Here is a 15,485-nt window from a genome sequence, read left to right as displayed (position 1 = left end):
ATATGTTAGCGCAATGTACAACAAACAGATTTTGATAATTATGTAGGCATAAATTTATTAGCTTGCTATTTGTTTTCCTAACCTACACATATATCCACCAACTATTCTGGTAACAAATGCAACGCACACGCAACGAATGGCTGCAGTTGAGAAAAAAGAGTACAAAACCTTACAACCTGCCTACGTATGACCGTCGCAAATTGAAAGCAATGGCTATACCAAAGATATCAATGTAGATCCGGTCAGGCCCTCTATATTAAAGATATAATTTCTGTATAATTATATCGATCGGTGCAGATTCATCTATCCTGGTTTCAAAACTATCATAATATGTCATATTATTTTTATCCTGTTCACAATGACACACGATGGGAAATGGTGTCATATGGACTGTGACGCCAGTTGTAAGACTTGTGGACCTGGCTCCTCCTTCCTAGCTATCATGGATCTATTCTTCTAAATAGTCCATTAAATGGGTTGGTAATCAATTTGAACAATTCAAACTTCTCTAAATGAGCGAAATAAATTACAAATCTGTTTTTGAGGCATCCGCTATTGTTCAATGATTGGTTAAAAACAGAATTCTTAGATAGCAAAATGAGAATATATTTTAATTATAGATAGTGTTCTGGGTTAATTTCTCACAAAAACGCGTTATCAGAATGAGAATATCAACAGTTTGATCCCATTTTCAATCAAGATTATACAAATGTTCTAAATATAGTACTAAAGCCTTGCTTGTCTAACTGCACTTGATGGAACAGTTTGTATTGCTGCAAAAACTAAGCCACAACATCTCAACATTTGTCATAGGCTAACATGCTTTCTTTCGGTATAGAAACCTAGTTCTTTTTCTTTTAGGTATGTCGCAATGTATCAGACCTAATACAGATATTACTGATTTATGTAATATCGAATTCAAATTAATAAACACATACTGTACTAAAATATAATGTTTTTATATTGTCTTATGTTGTTTCAGGGGCTATTGGTTGACTTATGTATAATTTATTATCATATGTTTTACTCTCCCTCCACAGCAGCAGGTACAACCACTGCTCTTGAACCAACACCTATATTATACGTTCTTATTTCTCCTTTCTTTACTTGTTAATTATTAGTCCACATCCACATCATTTAAATATAAACTAACTTGTATTAAACTTAACCCAAATGGTATACAATTAAAATCTTCATGTTCACTTCCATTTTAAAAATCATGTTTATGTATTTTCAATAAAATTTGTTTAATTTAAAATTCCTCCAGATTCGCCTGAGACTATTATAATTTTACGTTGATGGCAGCAGATGGGTTGTTGACAAGGGCAACGCAGAATGTCAATTCAGAATCTCCCTTCATCTTCCAATATGAAACATTACCAAGGATTATTTCAAAAAAGATGCCAAATGTCAGATTAATATTTGATCATAACGTAGGATTGATATTGATGTTCACATAGGCATGACTCAATACAGATGCGTACTAAAGTACGTCAACGAATCGTCATGTTGGCGGAGCTGGGGGTGGGATTTGATATTAAAGCACCTTTTAACACACTCCTTAACACAGGAACCATCAGTCTTTTAGTCAAATTTCGTTTAGCCTAAATTATGTGGTTCTTTGAAAGCATATCAAACTTGCGGTTACACACTCGCATAATAATGTGTTATTACTCAAATTTAAGTTAACTGTCGCAACCGATAGGATAGCAGGAACATTAGTTGATAAAAAAAAAAAAAATCAGGCAATAAGAATACATTTAGCAAATCTTCAGCTGTATTTAAGTGCATCAACGATAATATTAGCTACCGGTATTAATACTCAGTATTGAAAAGGGTTTACCGAGTTACGTTTCAAATGTTACAGCACGTCAGTAATTAGTGTCTAATTGCCTAATTCACTTCCACTCCCGTCGACAAAGGCTAACGAAACACCATAAGTGTGCTTCATAGTCTTGCTTAAGTATTTTTTTATCCTTGATATTTAATTTGAAATTCACTTAGTCCCACTTTCTGAAATAATCGAAGGCATTATTTAGCGCTTATCGGATGATCTTTCGGGTCTGATCCGTCCGTACGTGGGAGGCTTTAGCATGTTAATGATTAATCTAGTGTTTACTCATTCATGTTTGTCCTTATTGAGTACCACGCACCTTCTATTGGTCAGGGAAAAATCAGTAGTAAATTGATACAATAATGGTGTATTTCCGCAAGTAAATTAATTGTATTGTTACAGTAGCTTTCTTGAGATTTTGTTCACATTCACGGCAGAGTAACGTTCTTCTTGTCGTAGAGGGCGTAATAAATACATATCCGTGATGAGATGAGTTCTAAGCATCTCGTTAAAATTCTGTGAAGGCGTATTATCGAAGCTCCTATGTTCACAGTGGACTCAACTTGGTGAAAGAAAACAAAAGGCGTAAGAGGATAGGTTGTTAAGAACGCAACGCAGGACTGCAATTGACGCCGAATCACGTTTGTACATAGCTGCTGGTCTGAGTAAGTTATACTGCCATTAATGCATTTCATTTTGAACAGACGAATTTCGTTGAATTTCAGTAAGTTATTGACCTATGTATCTAAATATCGATAAAAACAGATGAAAAGTATAGGCCTATTTACACAAGTCATAATATCGAACGTTTAACCCACGTAGATTCCTATCAGTATAAGCTTGCATGGAGTATTTTATATTACATAATGTACAGGCCATGTTAACGTTTATGGACCTACAAAATTCCGGTTAGCCTACCTTGTTTTTAATATCAATTGACACCTCGAAAAGATAGGCCTATCCGTGACACGGGATGTTCAAAAATTGTACCGTAGTTGATCCCTTTTGAATAGGTCGGACTCATGGCATTTCTTTTTGACGTCTGATTAGTTACAAATAGTCAAGTCAAAAATACACTTAGGCTATAAATCAGTCATTACTGTAATTCCTCAATAAAACACATTTAGAAAACCTAATGATGATGATTATAATGATAATAATAAGAATTTAAAAACATATAATAATAACAGCAGACCATAATAAATAATGATAATAATACTAGCAATAATAAAGACTATACAAAACACTGATTATTATTTATTATAATATAAAAATATTATTATTAACATAAATTTTAATAGTATTAATATTAATAATAGGTTTTATATAAAGTTACCAAGTGGGATTCAGTAGACTTTTAAACAGTTTATCGACTGTGTGGTAAGTACTGCATTACAGTGAGCATGTACATTGCACTGGTTATATGTCATGAACACTTCATGCCACACACTGCCTCCCGGTCAGTCACTATAATGTTGAGCTCAAGGTGATTTTTTTTTCATTATCGTTGGCTTGAGTACTGATGGCTAAAAATATACAACTGTACAAACAAAAGGTACTGCAACATAAAACCTGTCTCTTATACACATCTAGATGTGTATAAGAGACAGTATATATACATGTATATATATACATATTCGTAAATATAGATAAAATAAGTAAACATAAATATATTATAGGCTTATATATATATATATATATATTTATATACAGTATATTTATATACAGTATATATATATTTTACGGCAAAATAACGATATAACACTTTATGATTTAAATATATATTTTTTAAATAGGCTTATTTGTATTGGTTTTTTCCCCTCTGAACATCTCAAAGCCTTCATGTTATTACCCATGTCATTAGAAACAGTGAGAAACTTAAACAATATGCAGCCACCTGAATTCCCTGAAGGGTATTACTAGTAACAGCCAGGCCTATATGAATATTCAGCATAAACCACATACGTTTAACTTAAAATATTCCCATATCATCATACAATAAATTGAACACTCAGTCAAGAGAACGACAGTCCGAGAGCACAAGTATCGATTGATAAATGACATAATTATATTATAGTATAATATAGGTCTATTACATATAATATTTAGCTGTAAAGGTCTCTGAAAATTGGATTATTTTCATAATCTTGTTCAAATATTTGTCTTACAGAAATGAGTATTAATATATTTCCAATATTAAAATACTACGAGTCATACTCATTAATAATTAAAACATGTTAATGCGATTTTTCCCTCTCATACTGTAAATGGTTGTGTTTTATGATTCCTTATTTGATGGTTGGCTTTCGACGCTATCAATGTACAGTATCTTACTACTTTACACAATCAAATATAATAAATTAGTACTGTGCGTGTTCTTAATTACAAATTAAAGAGCTCAACATTTGACCCCTCATTTTCATCCTAATTGTAATATTTGCATATAAGTCACCATACTAATTATCATACCTTGTTACAGAATTCACATCAAGTGATTATAACAAAACCCAAAAATATCAAGTATTATTTAAGAAGAGAATAAAGAAAGAAAAAAAACAAGATAATAAAAATGCAGCTCAGGAATACTAAGTTTAATTCATGTTGAAGCTCCGACCGTAACTAATTTGCTAGCATATTTAGTTGTAAGACAACATGACATTTGCTTAATAGATATCCCAAGGTATTACAGTCATTTAAAAAAAAAATACTAACATTATGATATGTTATTTTATTTAATTTTAATATAAAATGTCCAAATTATGTTATATTAGGCCTTGTACATGGTGCATGTTTTTTTATCGGCTTATTACATAATATAATCATGACTAACAAGTGTAGCCATGATTCTGCTTTGGAACTTCATATAAAGTCCACTGCGTGGACGAAATCTAGATACATAGATACATAATAATGGAAATTTGTATAGCGCCGGTATCCGTCGCTTATGGCGCTTTGCTGTATAAACTAACAGAATAGAGCAACATAGTTTTATATTTGTTTCCGTGCATAGGAGCCCTTTAAAGGTTTTCTTTCTACATTGATAGTTTGAACTTGATTGACTAGTAATCAGTGCTTGTTGTGCTATTTAGACGGAAACTGCGATTCGATTGGTCAAATCCAGCGGAGCCAGTGGATTATAGTTGGATGACAGGACATTCGGTTGCAATCTTAAAAATTCGCAATTGATTTCAATGGTCTTTGGTTGAGTAGCAGTTGAACAACATAATTTCTGATCTATTTAGGCCCATCTAGAGATATTCTACCAAGAAAATATTTTAAAACATAGTATTAAAGAAAAATTATTTAATAATATATATAATCTTTTATTCTATCATCACGGTAGTATTTAGAAAATGTACAAGTACGGAGCATAATAAACAACAGTAATCCCGAGTGCTTTAATAGAACACTCGTATAGTAAATTGCATACCAGTAAATTGTATATCGGTAAATTTACTGTACCCCACCCCTTATCATTTATAGCAGATTTATAATGTTGACTGTGTGTTGGTACAAATATGAATTTAGGATCTGCTACAATGGTTTATGTCTGATCATTAAATGTGACCTTTGCATTGGACAGAATTTAGCAGTGATAACGATATATTTATGCCGTTAAATTTACTGAGAATTTACCGTAGTGGTGACTTTCTTTTAGAGTTTGAATTAGAATAAGCAAAATTGTTAACTGTGATAATGTGAATTTGATCTGCGGAGCTACAATACACTGTACAATTACAACTTTGTAACGTTATAGGCATATATAATATAAATATATCTACACAAATAGATAAATAATAATAATAATAATAATAACAGTGATATACATATTAATTTCTGAAGGCTCTTGTTCCATTTCTGACTGTTGACTTACGTTTACTTTTTGGCTTTTTGAATTTTATATTCCTACTGAGATCTAGCCGTTTCCCCTAGCTTTGTTTGTTTTATTTTTTCAGTATTTTGCCTTTTAACACATGTATATATGCGTATTAAATGTTTTATACATATGTATATATATAATAATAATGTGCCAATTATATATAATATAATATAGTAATGTGCCAATTTTTCGAAATACAAATGGCATATATATAATAAAAATAATCAATAATAATAGATATATAAAAATAATGTGCAAATTTTCGTACGTGATGCAAATGGCCCAGTAATACAATTTTAAAAGTTCAATAACATGTATTCACTATCACCTTGACAGGTTATAGTGAATTTGACAACTTGATCAATTCAGGAGATGCAGTTCTGCCGATGCAAATAATATACGTTCCCATATCTGGTGTGTCTTATATAATGTTATATATAAGTATATATAGCCTTATATACACCAAGTAATTTTAATTATACACCAAGTAATTTTTCCATTAAAACACCGATTGACTATTTGGTATTTGGTAATTCGCATCATTATCATCATTCTTATTATCATTATCTTTATTTTCATGGTCATCATGTTTCATCATTATAGTAGTCGTCGTTTCGATCATGTCCACCCGCTGGGGATTTTGTCAATACAACAGACCATTCCGGAGTGTCGATTAAACTTAACAACTGACCAATCAGAATATTGCAAAGAATACGCGCTTGTCCCACGAACACACGTGACCCACAAATTCAAGTACGTGTTTACAGCCTGGTTCTCACGAGAGCCATAGTATCCGGATCGGGAGCTAACCGTTAGCGCTAATCGTTAGCACCTGCGTGAGAACGCCCGATCGCTTAGCGCTAACCGTTAGCAGTATCCGGATACCGCTAACGGTTAGCAAGCGCTATCGGTTAGCAAGTTGAGCGCGTTTTTATCATCAACCAAGCACACGTACGCGTTTACAATTTCTAGTTTCTTATTGGCCAGTGATTCGATCATCATATTTTAGGTATCCGGATCGGGATTTTCTCGTACGGACGCACGGCAGCTAACGGTTAGCAGGATCCGGATCCTGCTAGCAGCCGTGAGAGAACATAGCCTACGTACGTTTACGCTATATTTTTTGTTGAACCTTAGCAACAATATCCAAGGGGTGGGGCCTTAGCGAAAAGGTCCATGGATTTATATTATAATATTATTCTAATATAGGTGTATTTCGTAGCTCTCATTAGGCCATACTTGTTAAATTCATACACAGTTGAATACAAATTACATGCATGTTTTAAAGTCAACTCTAGGCTAGTTTTATAAATGTTTATTAAAAAAGATGTTTGTTGGTTTCTTAAGCTCTGTCGACACTATCACTCTTTATGTGATAAATATGGGCATGATGATGTCATATCACACCCATAAATGGGCATAGTGATGTCATATCACACCCATAAATGGGCATGATGATGTCATATCACACCCATAAATGGGCATAGTGATGTCATATCACACCCATAAATGGGCATAGTGATGTCATATCACACCCATAAATGGGCATGATGATGTCATATCACACTCATAAATGGGCATAGTGATGTCATATCACACCCATAAATGGGCATGATGATGTCATATCACACCCATAAATGGGCATAGTGATGTCATATCACACCCATAAATGGGCATAGTGATGTCATATCACACCCATAAATGGGCATGATGATGTCATATCACACTCATAAATGGGCATGATGATGTCATATCACACCAATAAATGGGCATGATGATGTCATATCACACCCATAAATGGCCAAACCGAAGACCTGACGTCATAGAACGTGGTAATGTGGACAGTGCCTCGGACTTGTAGGCGACATCGTATATTAATTCTAAACATCATTTTCCAGCGAAGAACTTTATTTGATTAGAATGCGGGTGTTTATTCTTAAGAAATCGTGCCAACGGTTACAAATTCTGATGTTTTGTTACTCGATTTTTAATCAGTTCTATAAATACTCAGCGAACGACCTGAATTCATGTTTGGTAGATCACTGAAAATAGATAAATCTTCATGTACACATTACTAAACTCTCTTATAGTGTAATAACTTTTGTGAGGTGAGGATGACCAGCTGATGTCATATAAGATAGGATGCTTTTTCAATCGACCTACCTGACTTCTAATCTATCAACCTTATTACTGCCTAAAGTGTCGGAAATTTTACACAAAAGAAAACCGTTTTATCAAATATTGTGCTTCGAGAATTAAATATATTTATTCTTATTTCAGGGAAAGGACTTGAATTGCTAAGGATTTTTTTCTTTTTTTATTGAAGCACACGCAATATATTATGTAAGTATAAGTATTAAATACTACCATATTTAGATCAAAGTGTTATTCCATACTATTAAAAAACATTAGTATTAATGAGCGACTTAAGTTATCTGAATTGACATTCTCGAGGAGTTGACATCCTCTCTACTCCTCTAGGCAAATGAGTGAACCACAGAGGTAAAGCAACGTACTAATTATATAACACGAGTCAAATGTATAATCATCAAATGTCTTAACAGAAGAGGTTCTGAGTTGATGTTTGAAAAATGTGGAAAAGGTTTGAAGCAAATAGTCTGTAAATTTACCATTCTCGTTTTAGGTTGTCTTCACTGACAATACTGGTAAATCAAAAGATGTGCTTACTACTGAAGACGTTTGTTCTTGTCGCAGCCATAACGCTAGTCAATGGAAATTACTGGGAACAGCCTGGTTGTCACGTTGTCGGTGAGTGAATATCATTCTCAGTTTTAACGTAGTTAGATTGAGGTGACAATAGTTAGTGGGAGCAGTCGGTACACTTACATTTTCCATTAGCAATATTGGAAATAGGTAGCGCAAAGAGAACACCTTTTGACGTCATCTTTTTTTTTAATTTGCCAAATCTCTTTGATTACACACAAACCGACCTAATTTTTTTGTTTCTATTTCATCATATAGACGATATCCGTTCAAAATAAATAAAATATTAACATATAGAGATTTCGGATAAAACATAATTAAAAAAGTATATATAATTATTAACATTTGATTTCCTATTATTAAATGAAGAGGCACAACTGGACCGCTTGTAAAATATAATGATTTCACACAGTGATAGGTATATATTGTATATTGATTGGCTATCGAAATTTTATTAATTGCAATAGATCTATTTAACTTATTTAAATATATACTTAATTATAATAATAAATAATTAATATATAGGCCCAAATTATATGTAAAATAGTGAATATTGTGGTAGGCTGATTAAAACAAAACATGACGTAAATACCATATTGAGCGTAGCCTATCATCTTTAAATTTCTACGACAGTGCTTAATTAATAATATTACTAATCACTATCAACTTCACCATTGCCATCACCTCAACCATCAACACTATAGCCATCAACATCACTACCATCATCACCATTGCTATCACATTCATTATCATCTTCACACCGTCATCATCATCACCTATTACCCCACCATTACCTATTTAAAAAAATGTTAATGAAATAATGTAACTACAATTTTATAATGTTTGCATTTAGTGTGTTTTTAATATTCATGCAATGTTATTAATATTATTATTATTATTATTATTATTATTATTATCATCATCATCATTATTATTATTATTATTGTTATTATCATGATTGTGTGCCCTTTTGTTTTCTTTGCTTGTTTGTATTTTATGTGTTTTATGAGGAGACCCTTTTTATAGTTTTATTCAGTTCGCTGTTGGGAGTCTTATCTCGGTTGATCTTGTTTGTTGTTAATGGGTTTTTTTCAAGACGAATAAAGGAAATGAAACGGAAATGAAACCATCATCATTATCACAATTAACTTGACAATAATCACCATCACCCCATCACCATCATTACACCATCACAAACATTACAATCACTCTTACTACACCATCATCACCATTCGTCGAGAAGAAAAAAATAACTTTTTTATTTATTTTCTACATATTAGTAGACTTTATCTATCTATAAAATCTATTTTAGCCTTTCAAATCCCTAAAGTCATATTTTTCGGGGACTTCGCCCCTGGACAACTTGCGAGACATTTTGAGCGACGCCCGACCACGCCCACTTTGCTTTCGTCGGGACATCCCCCCCCCCACCGTCGGGCAAATCCTGGCCCCATCATCACTATCACCATTACCATCACAATTTAAAGTATTAGTCCCACTGTTACTCTTACTATTAATTTTAATATCAATAGTATTATTACCATCATCATCATCATCAACCTTAAAGCGGTTTTATGACATAATTAATTAAAAGCTTGTGTTAATCAATCAATGGCCATTGAAAATAGAAACATCAGACATTGACTGGCTATTATATAGCGCGTATCACTGAACCTTATGGTGCACTGTACGCTAAAACTATGCATGCACTCATGACAGAGTCAGATATGCTACCACATTTTACCATAGGCCTAATGCTTCTAATGGTAAAGAAACAATGTTGTACATTGTTATTTTTGCAGAACGCCATTTAACTAGACTTTAATAGACAATTTAAGTTAGCTAAAGCATGAAATTAGGTCTAATATTTTTTTGAGAACAATTTCAGTTAGACAGCTCTATCTAACGGGCTGCAAACGACTAGCCCCAAGCTTTCCTTCCTACACTCAGCATAGTATGTCCGATCTATCAACTCCTTTACAATTCATCGTCTCCTCTTTATTTACTATATATAGTACCGTAGGTTCGTATAATGATGATGTAGGCCAATTCTCAGTTTCATACTGACGTATCAGGCGCAGTTGATATTAGCATGGTAGACGATATTTTCACAAGTTTTGACCTATGAAGACAGAGAAAAGAGCGGCCTGACTTTTGATTCACACTAAGTGGTCTCTATTTTGAAGAGTCAGTCAGATTCGAAACGTCAGATATCAGATATTTTTGATACGTGAATGTCGAGACAGGTTATCAACAATTCTGGCGATCGATCAGTCTTCACATTCACACTGGCAGGAGGCTGAAAACAGCACAAATGTAGGCCTATATCTGATAGGTTATATCGTAAGTTGAGACCTTATTCGTTAAAGAACAGGGTGTTTAAGGACACAGTAACAACATTGCAGTAAAGACACTATTTAATAGTAAAGAATCTAACGACGAATTTCATTTGTCCAACAAAAAGCACTAACATTTTACATACATGAATACGAATATGAAGAATTGAATGCACATTTGTTTTGAATATTTTATGATAAAAATAAAACAAAATTCAAGCAATATTAATTAAAATAATCGTCGTAATAATTTCTTGCAAAAGGTTTGTTCTTATTTCATCATTTTCTAGCAAAATGTTTGTTCAAGTTCATCTTGTATCTTGTATTATTCAACATCAAGTAGGCCCATGTCTACTTTGTTTACTCACACCAGTGCTGACCAGATGACTTCTTCTTAGTGTTCCCTGTTGAGCAGTGTATTAACGAGAGCTATCCCAGACAGTCTTGTCAATTCTATTGACGTTTTAATGGTAATTTTAGGTCTATTATAAACTCACAAATCACAGGATTTAACTACGTTGAAGTATCTCAAAGGTAAAGGTAGGAGAATAACCCCTAACTGGCAGCGTCACTGAATTGCGCACGGGCGTGGTCCGTGAGCACATAGCTTCCGTAAAGAGGCGCTTATAATAGATACTGTACATATTCACATAATCCATAACGACAGGGGTTGAAATAAACCATTGCATCGGGGTAACCCCTTAGTCTTCCTAAGATGCAAGGGGTTAAATAAAGTGCACACGAGCCAGATATGTACACTGGTCCTTATCCGAGACGGCTTGGTTCTACTAACTGAACCCTCACATTGTGTGGATTGACACCGTGAGAAAAATGTTTATGAAATTTCAATCCAGAGCTTTGGAACAGGATGGTAAACAGTTTGAAGACCGAGCTACAGCTCCACTAAATATTCACATCTCGTTTTTTTCTTTCAGGTTACACAAAAGAGGTCCGCATACCTGGATGTCACGTCGAATACGTCCAAATGAATGCATGTCGGGGTTACTGTATGTCCTATTCATTCCTATCATCACAAGACACTTTACAGAGAAGCGGAGGACTACAAGTGTTTTCATCTTACGGTTCATGTTGTACTATTGGACAAACTCATGATGTGCGTATTCATTTTGTTTTATTATGTCACATTCCTTGCTATTAGCTCTATGATTTCATGAGTATTAGGCATATTTCTTACTACAAAAATCTTAAATAGTTTATTAATAGGCTATCCTTTCAGAAGAAATTGCATTGCCCGACCATTATTAGGCCTTTGTAAAAAAAAAAGAAGTGAAATTCAGATACAGTCATATATATATGTCTCTTATATATATAAATCATCAAAGAAAGGTAAATACAGTGTTCGAAAAAAGGACATAATAATACATCGTGTAGCATAGCTCTTAACGAATGTAGTCCTGTATATAAACGAATAAAGAAATTGTGCAATAAAATGCCTCTGGCGGGACTCGAACCTGCGACCTCTCGCTGTCAAGGCGAGCGTCATAACCATTAGACCACGGAGGCTTCATGGTTGAACAGATTCGAATACCACCAGATACACTCCGTTACACAATTATAGGTACGGCTAGAAACCAATAGTTGCATATAATATAAATCAAGATAGCCGTTAACACTGTTAAATAATATATATATATAAATCATCAAAGAAAGGTAAATACAGTGTTCGAATAAAGGACATAATAATACATCGTGTAGCATAGTTCTAAACGAATGTAGTCTTGTAAATAAACGAATAAAGAAATTTTACAGTGTTAACGGCTATCTTGATTTATATATAACCAAAAACATTAAATTGTCCCATTAATAGGGCATTTTTTGGCATGTTTTCATGATGACATGCAATAAAAACATAGAAAAAATTGGACAAATTCTCAAAATACAAATTTCAATTAAATCAATGAGAGGAGAGAACAGAACACCACTTAAGCAGATACAAAGCAAAACAACAAACCATGTTAGTACTTAAACACACCAAACTACTACCAAAGACGGATTATTTTACTTAGTTTAAAATTCTTTTTGCAATTTCAGTTACAATATTATTATTATTATTATTATTATTATTATTATTATTATTATTATTATTACGTAGTCTAACAAAAGCTCGCCCTTGACAAACAGCAGTAGAAAGGTGATAATAATTAGAAAAGTGATAAAAGTTCCTTAATAAGTTGCTCTAAGTGTGTCAATATATAAAGTTGAGTGAATTTTTCTTAATTTGAGACTGTTGTATTTGTTGTGATACAATAGAAAAAAAATAAGTATCCCCTTCATAGGGGTTATTTGGTCATTTGGCACATTCAGAAAGTGTCCCCGTCTCCTTAATAGGGATAGGGTTGTCCCAAAGGAGGGGTTCTACTGTGTATATATATATATATATATATGTTATAATAACTTTATTTGACAAAAAAAGGAGACAAAACCGGAACAGTGGCCAAAACATGGCACGTAGGTAAGAGCAACAACGAACAACGACAAAGGTTTTAAAAAGGACATACAAGATAAGAATTTTTGCTTGGGTTCCTTAATAATAGATGAGGACAATCTGAATGTCGAATAAACACGTTCTATGAGAGAAGAGTATATTATCCTCTCAAAAGATTGAGTATTTTATTTATTGTGGACAAACAGAAGAAAACGTTAAGTAGAAAATACAGAAACGATATTTAATTACCATCCTTTACCGAAACCGTATATTTTGAGTGCCTATATTCTAGAATTAGCATGGGAGAGAAGAGAATTGTCTGAGCTCGATTGTTCTGCGCATGCATCAAACTCTCACATACGTAACTGGCTATAATATTCTGGGTTACTATAACTATAACCTCATTTATGTTCATTTATATTCGTATGTCTGTCGTAATCTATTATATCTAATATAAGTGTATAGAACAAGTATGTGTGTATATAGTGTAAAAGCGGTTATAGTCATTGATCCTAAACAATGTTTGTTCTAAATTTCAGGTAAATATTGTTCTGCAATGTGTAGATAACCAAGTGTACAGGGACACATTTCGGTCAGCTAGAACATGTGAATGTTCTCTGTGTGACGTCAGTGACTGAAGAGGAGTTCGCCGAGAGATACTGTTAGACTTAGTCCATCGATAATACCTGTATGTTTTGTTCCTCTGTGTCCATTTTTAAATTATTGGAACATCGTGACGTCACGTCAACAAGCACATGATTTTACACGTCATTACTTCTATTGAAAAACCATCTTTAAACGGCAATGCATATTTTTATATAACAAAATATCGAGTTTATTCGTCCGTTGAACATTCTGTAGTAACTGATACGATTAGGCTCCGTCATACTGCGCCTACCCCACTCGTACACTCTACACCACATCTCAGCAAAGGAAAATATGTATTACCGCATTTTCTGATAATATTTGAGCAATCATCAAATATTTTTATGTAATATGAGATACATTGCACAATCTTTTGGCATGGAAATGGAGATAATTTCAATTGTCTACTGTACATTACGAAGACGAATGTGGATATCGTTTGAACTTGAGTGGCATTCTTATTACCGTAAGTGGTCGATTATGAAATACGACATTAAAATAAAATGTCAAGCTGTTTCTAAACAACAACATATTTGGTAAGGCGGTGTACAGGCGTTTCAACGTAAGGTATCATGATGTATTAAAACTAATAAACTCACGATTATGATTGATATAGTCTTAAATCCTGGCAGACGGATTTATGTACGATTGATAGGCCTATGTAATTAATGATCATGGTAATATTGTTATCTATGCCATATCACGTTTGAAGCTTGATACTACACGTTCGAGGGTAACTTAAGCTTTATTTATTAGACTAATCAATATCTTTATGAACATAGACATCAAGTTAACGTGTAAAGCCCATGCAGTAAGTTGGTCGTGTACACGGTGGCCGGATCAATATTCACTGTTGAAGAGTTTGTAGTTTATGTTTCGATTTATGTTTGTTATTTTAGAAATACATCGCACTTAAAGAAATGTCAATTTATGGTATTTTTATTATTTTGTGTGATATATTTTGTTTTTACAACGTAAGACTCTTCTGTGATGGATGGTGTATAGATGGCGTGATCGGGTAGATGGGGATAGGCTGAAATAATCTATCACTCATCTAGACAATTCGTAAGAGTAATAATAAAAACGAGAACAATGAAGATTGTGTCGGAATAATGTGTGGGAATCTGTGATGAAGATGATTGAAACTGAAATACTAATGTTGATTGGATGTAGCGATATGTGATGATGCATGTAATAACATGCGGTCCCCTTGACTTATTTGCGACTGTGATAATGCCGAACACTGCCTGACGTTAATGGTGACTCGTATAGAGGGGATGTTGTTTTTGTTTTTTTAATGCTCATTATAGAGGTTAAAATTGAACTGTGGGGTTGAACACGAATTCAGATGGTAGAGATGGAGATGATGATGATGAAGGTGTGATACAAATAAAGTTATACTGATCTACGTAAAATGGTGCTGTTTGATGGTGGTGGCGATGATGCTGCAAGGATTGCTGTTTTTTCCTTTCTGCTAATAATTTTTTATGATGATGTTTTTTGGTAATACTGATGCTGATAAAACTATGATTTAATATGACAATGCAGATGAATGATATTTCTATCTCTTATAAAATATGGTAGTACTTGATGTTGATGATGATGATTATGGTAAAGATG

The 15,485-nt window shown here is 33.4% G+C and overlaps 1 protein-coding gene across 2 annotated transcripts; it reads left to right on the top strand.

Annotated features, from left to right (window-relative positions):
- The first annotated feature begins 2,143 nt into the window (after positions 1–2,143).
- LOC117107774 (thyrostimulin alpha-2 subunit-like) lies at positions 2,144–14,792 on the top strand. Of its 2 annotated transcripts, none has more exons than XM_033249546.1 (5): positions 2,144–2,558; positions 7,995–8,057; positions 8,359–8,483; positions 11,710–11,888; positions 13,760–14,792. In XM_033249546.1, coding segments are annotated over exons 2-5 (405 nt in total). In that variant the 5' UTR covers positions 2,144–2,558; positions 7,995–8,055; the 3' UTR covers positions 13,859–14,792. The 2 variants fall into 2 exon arrangements, with proteins under 2 accessions (XP_033105437.1, XP_033105435.1); XM_033249544.1 differs by having other exon boundaries at positions 2,145–2,499.
- Positions 14,793–15,485: the final 693 nt, after the last annotated feature.

Source organism: Anneissia japonica, unplaced genomic scaffold, assembly GCF_011630105.1.
Source record: "Anneissia japonica isolate Jap-2015-1 unplaced genomic scaffold, ASM1163010v1 scaffold287871_len1641731_cov197, whole genome shotgun sequence".
Lineage (NCBI taxonomy): Eukaryota > Metazoa > Echinodermata > Crinoidea > Comatulida > Comatulidae > Anneissia > Anneissia japonica.
Note: the sequence above shows the minus strand (reverse complement) of the source record. Positions and strands in the feature narration are given on the sequence as shown.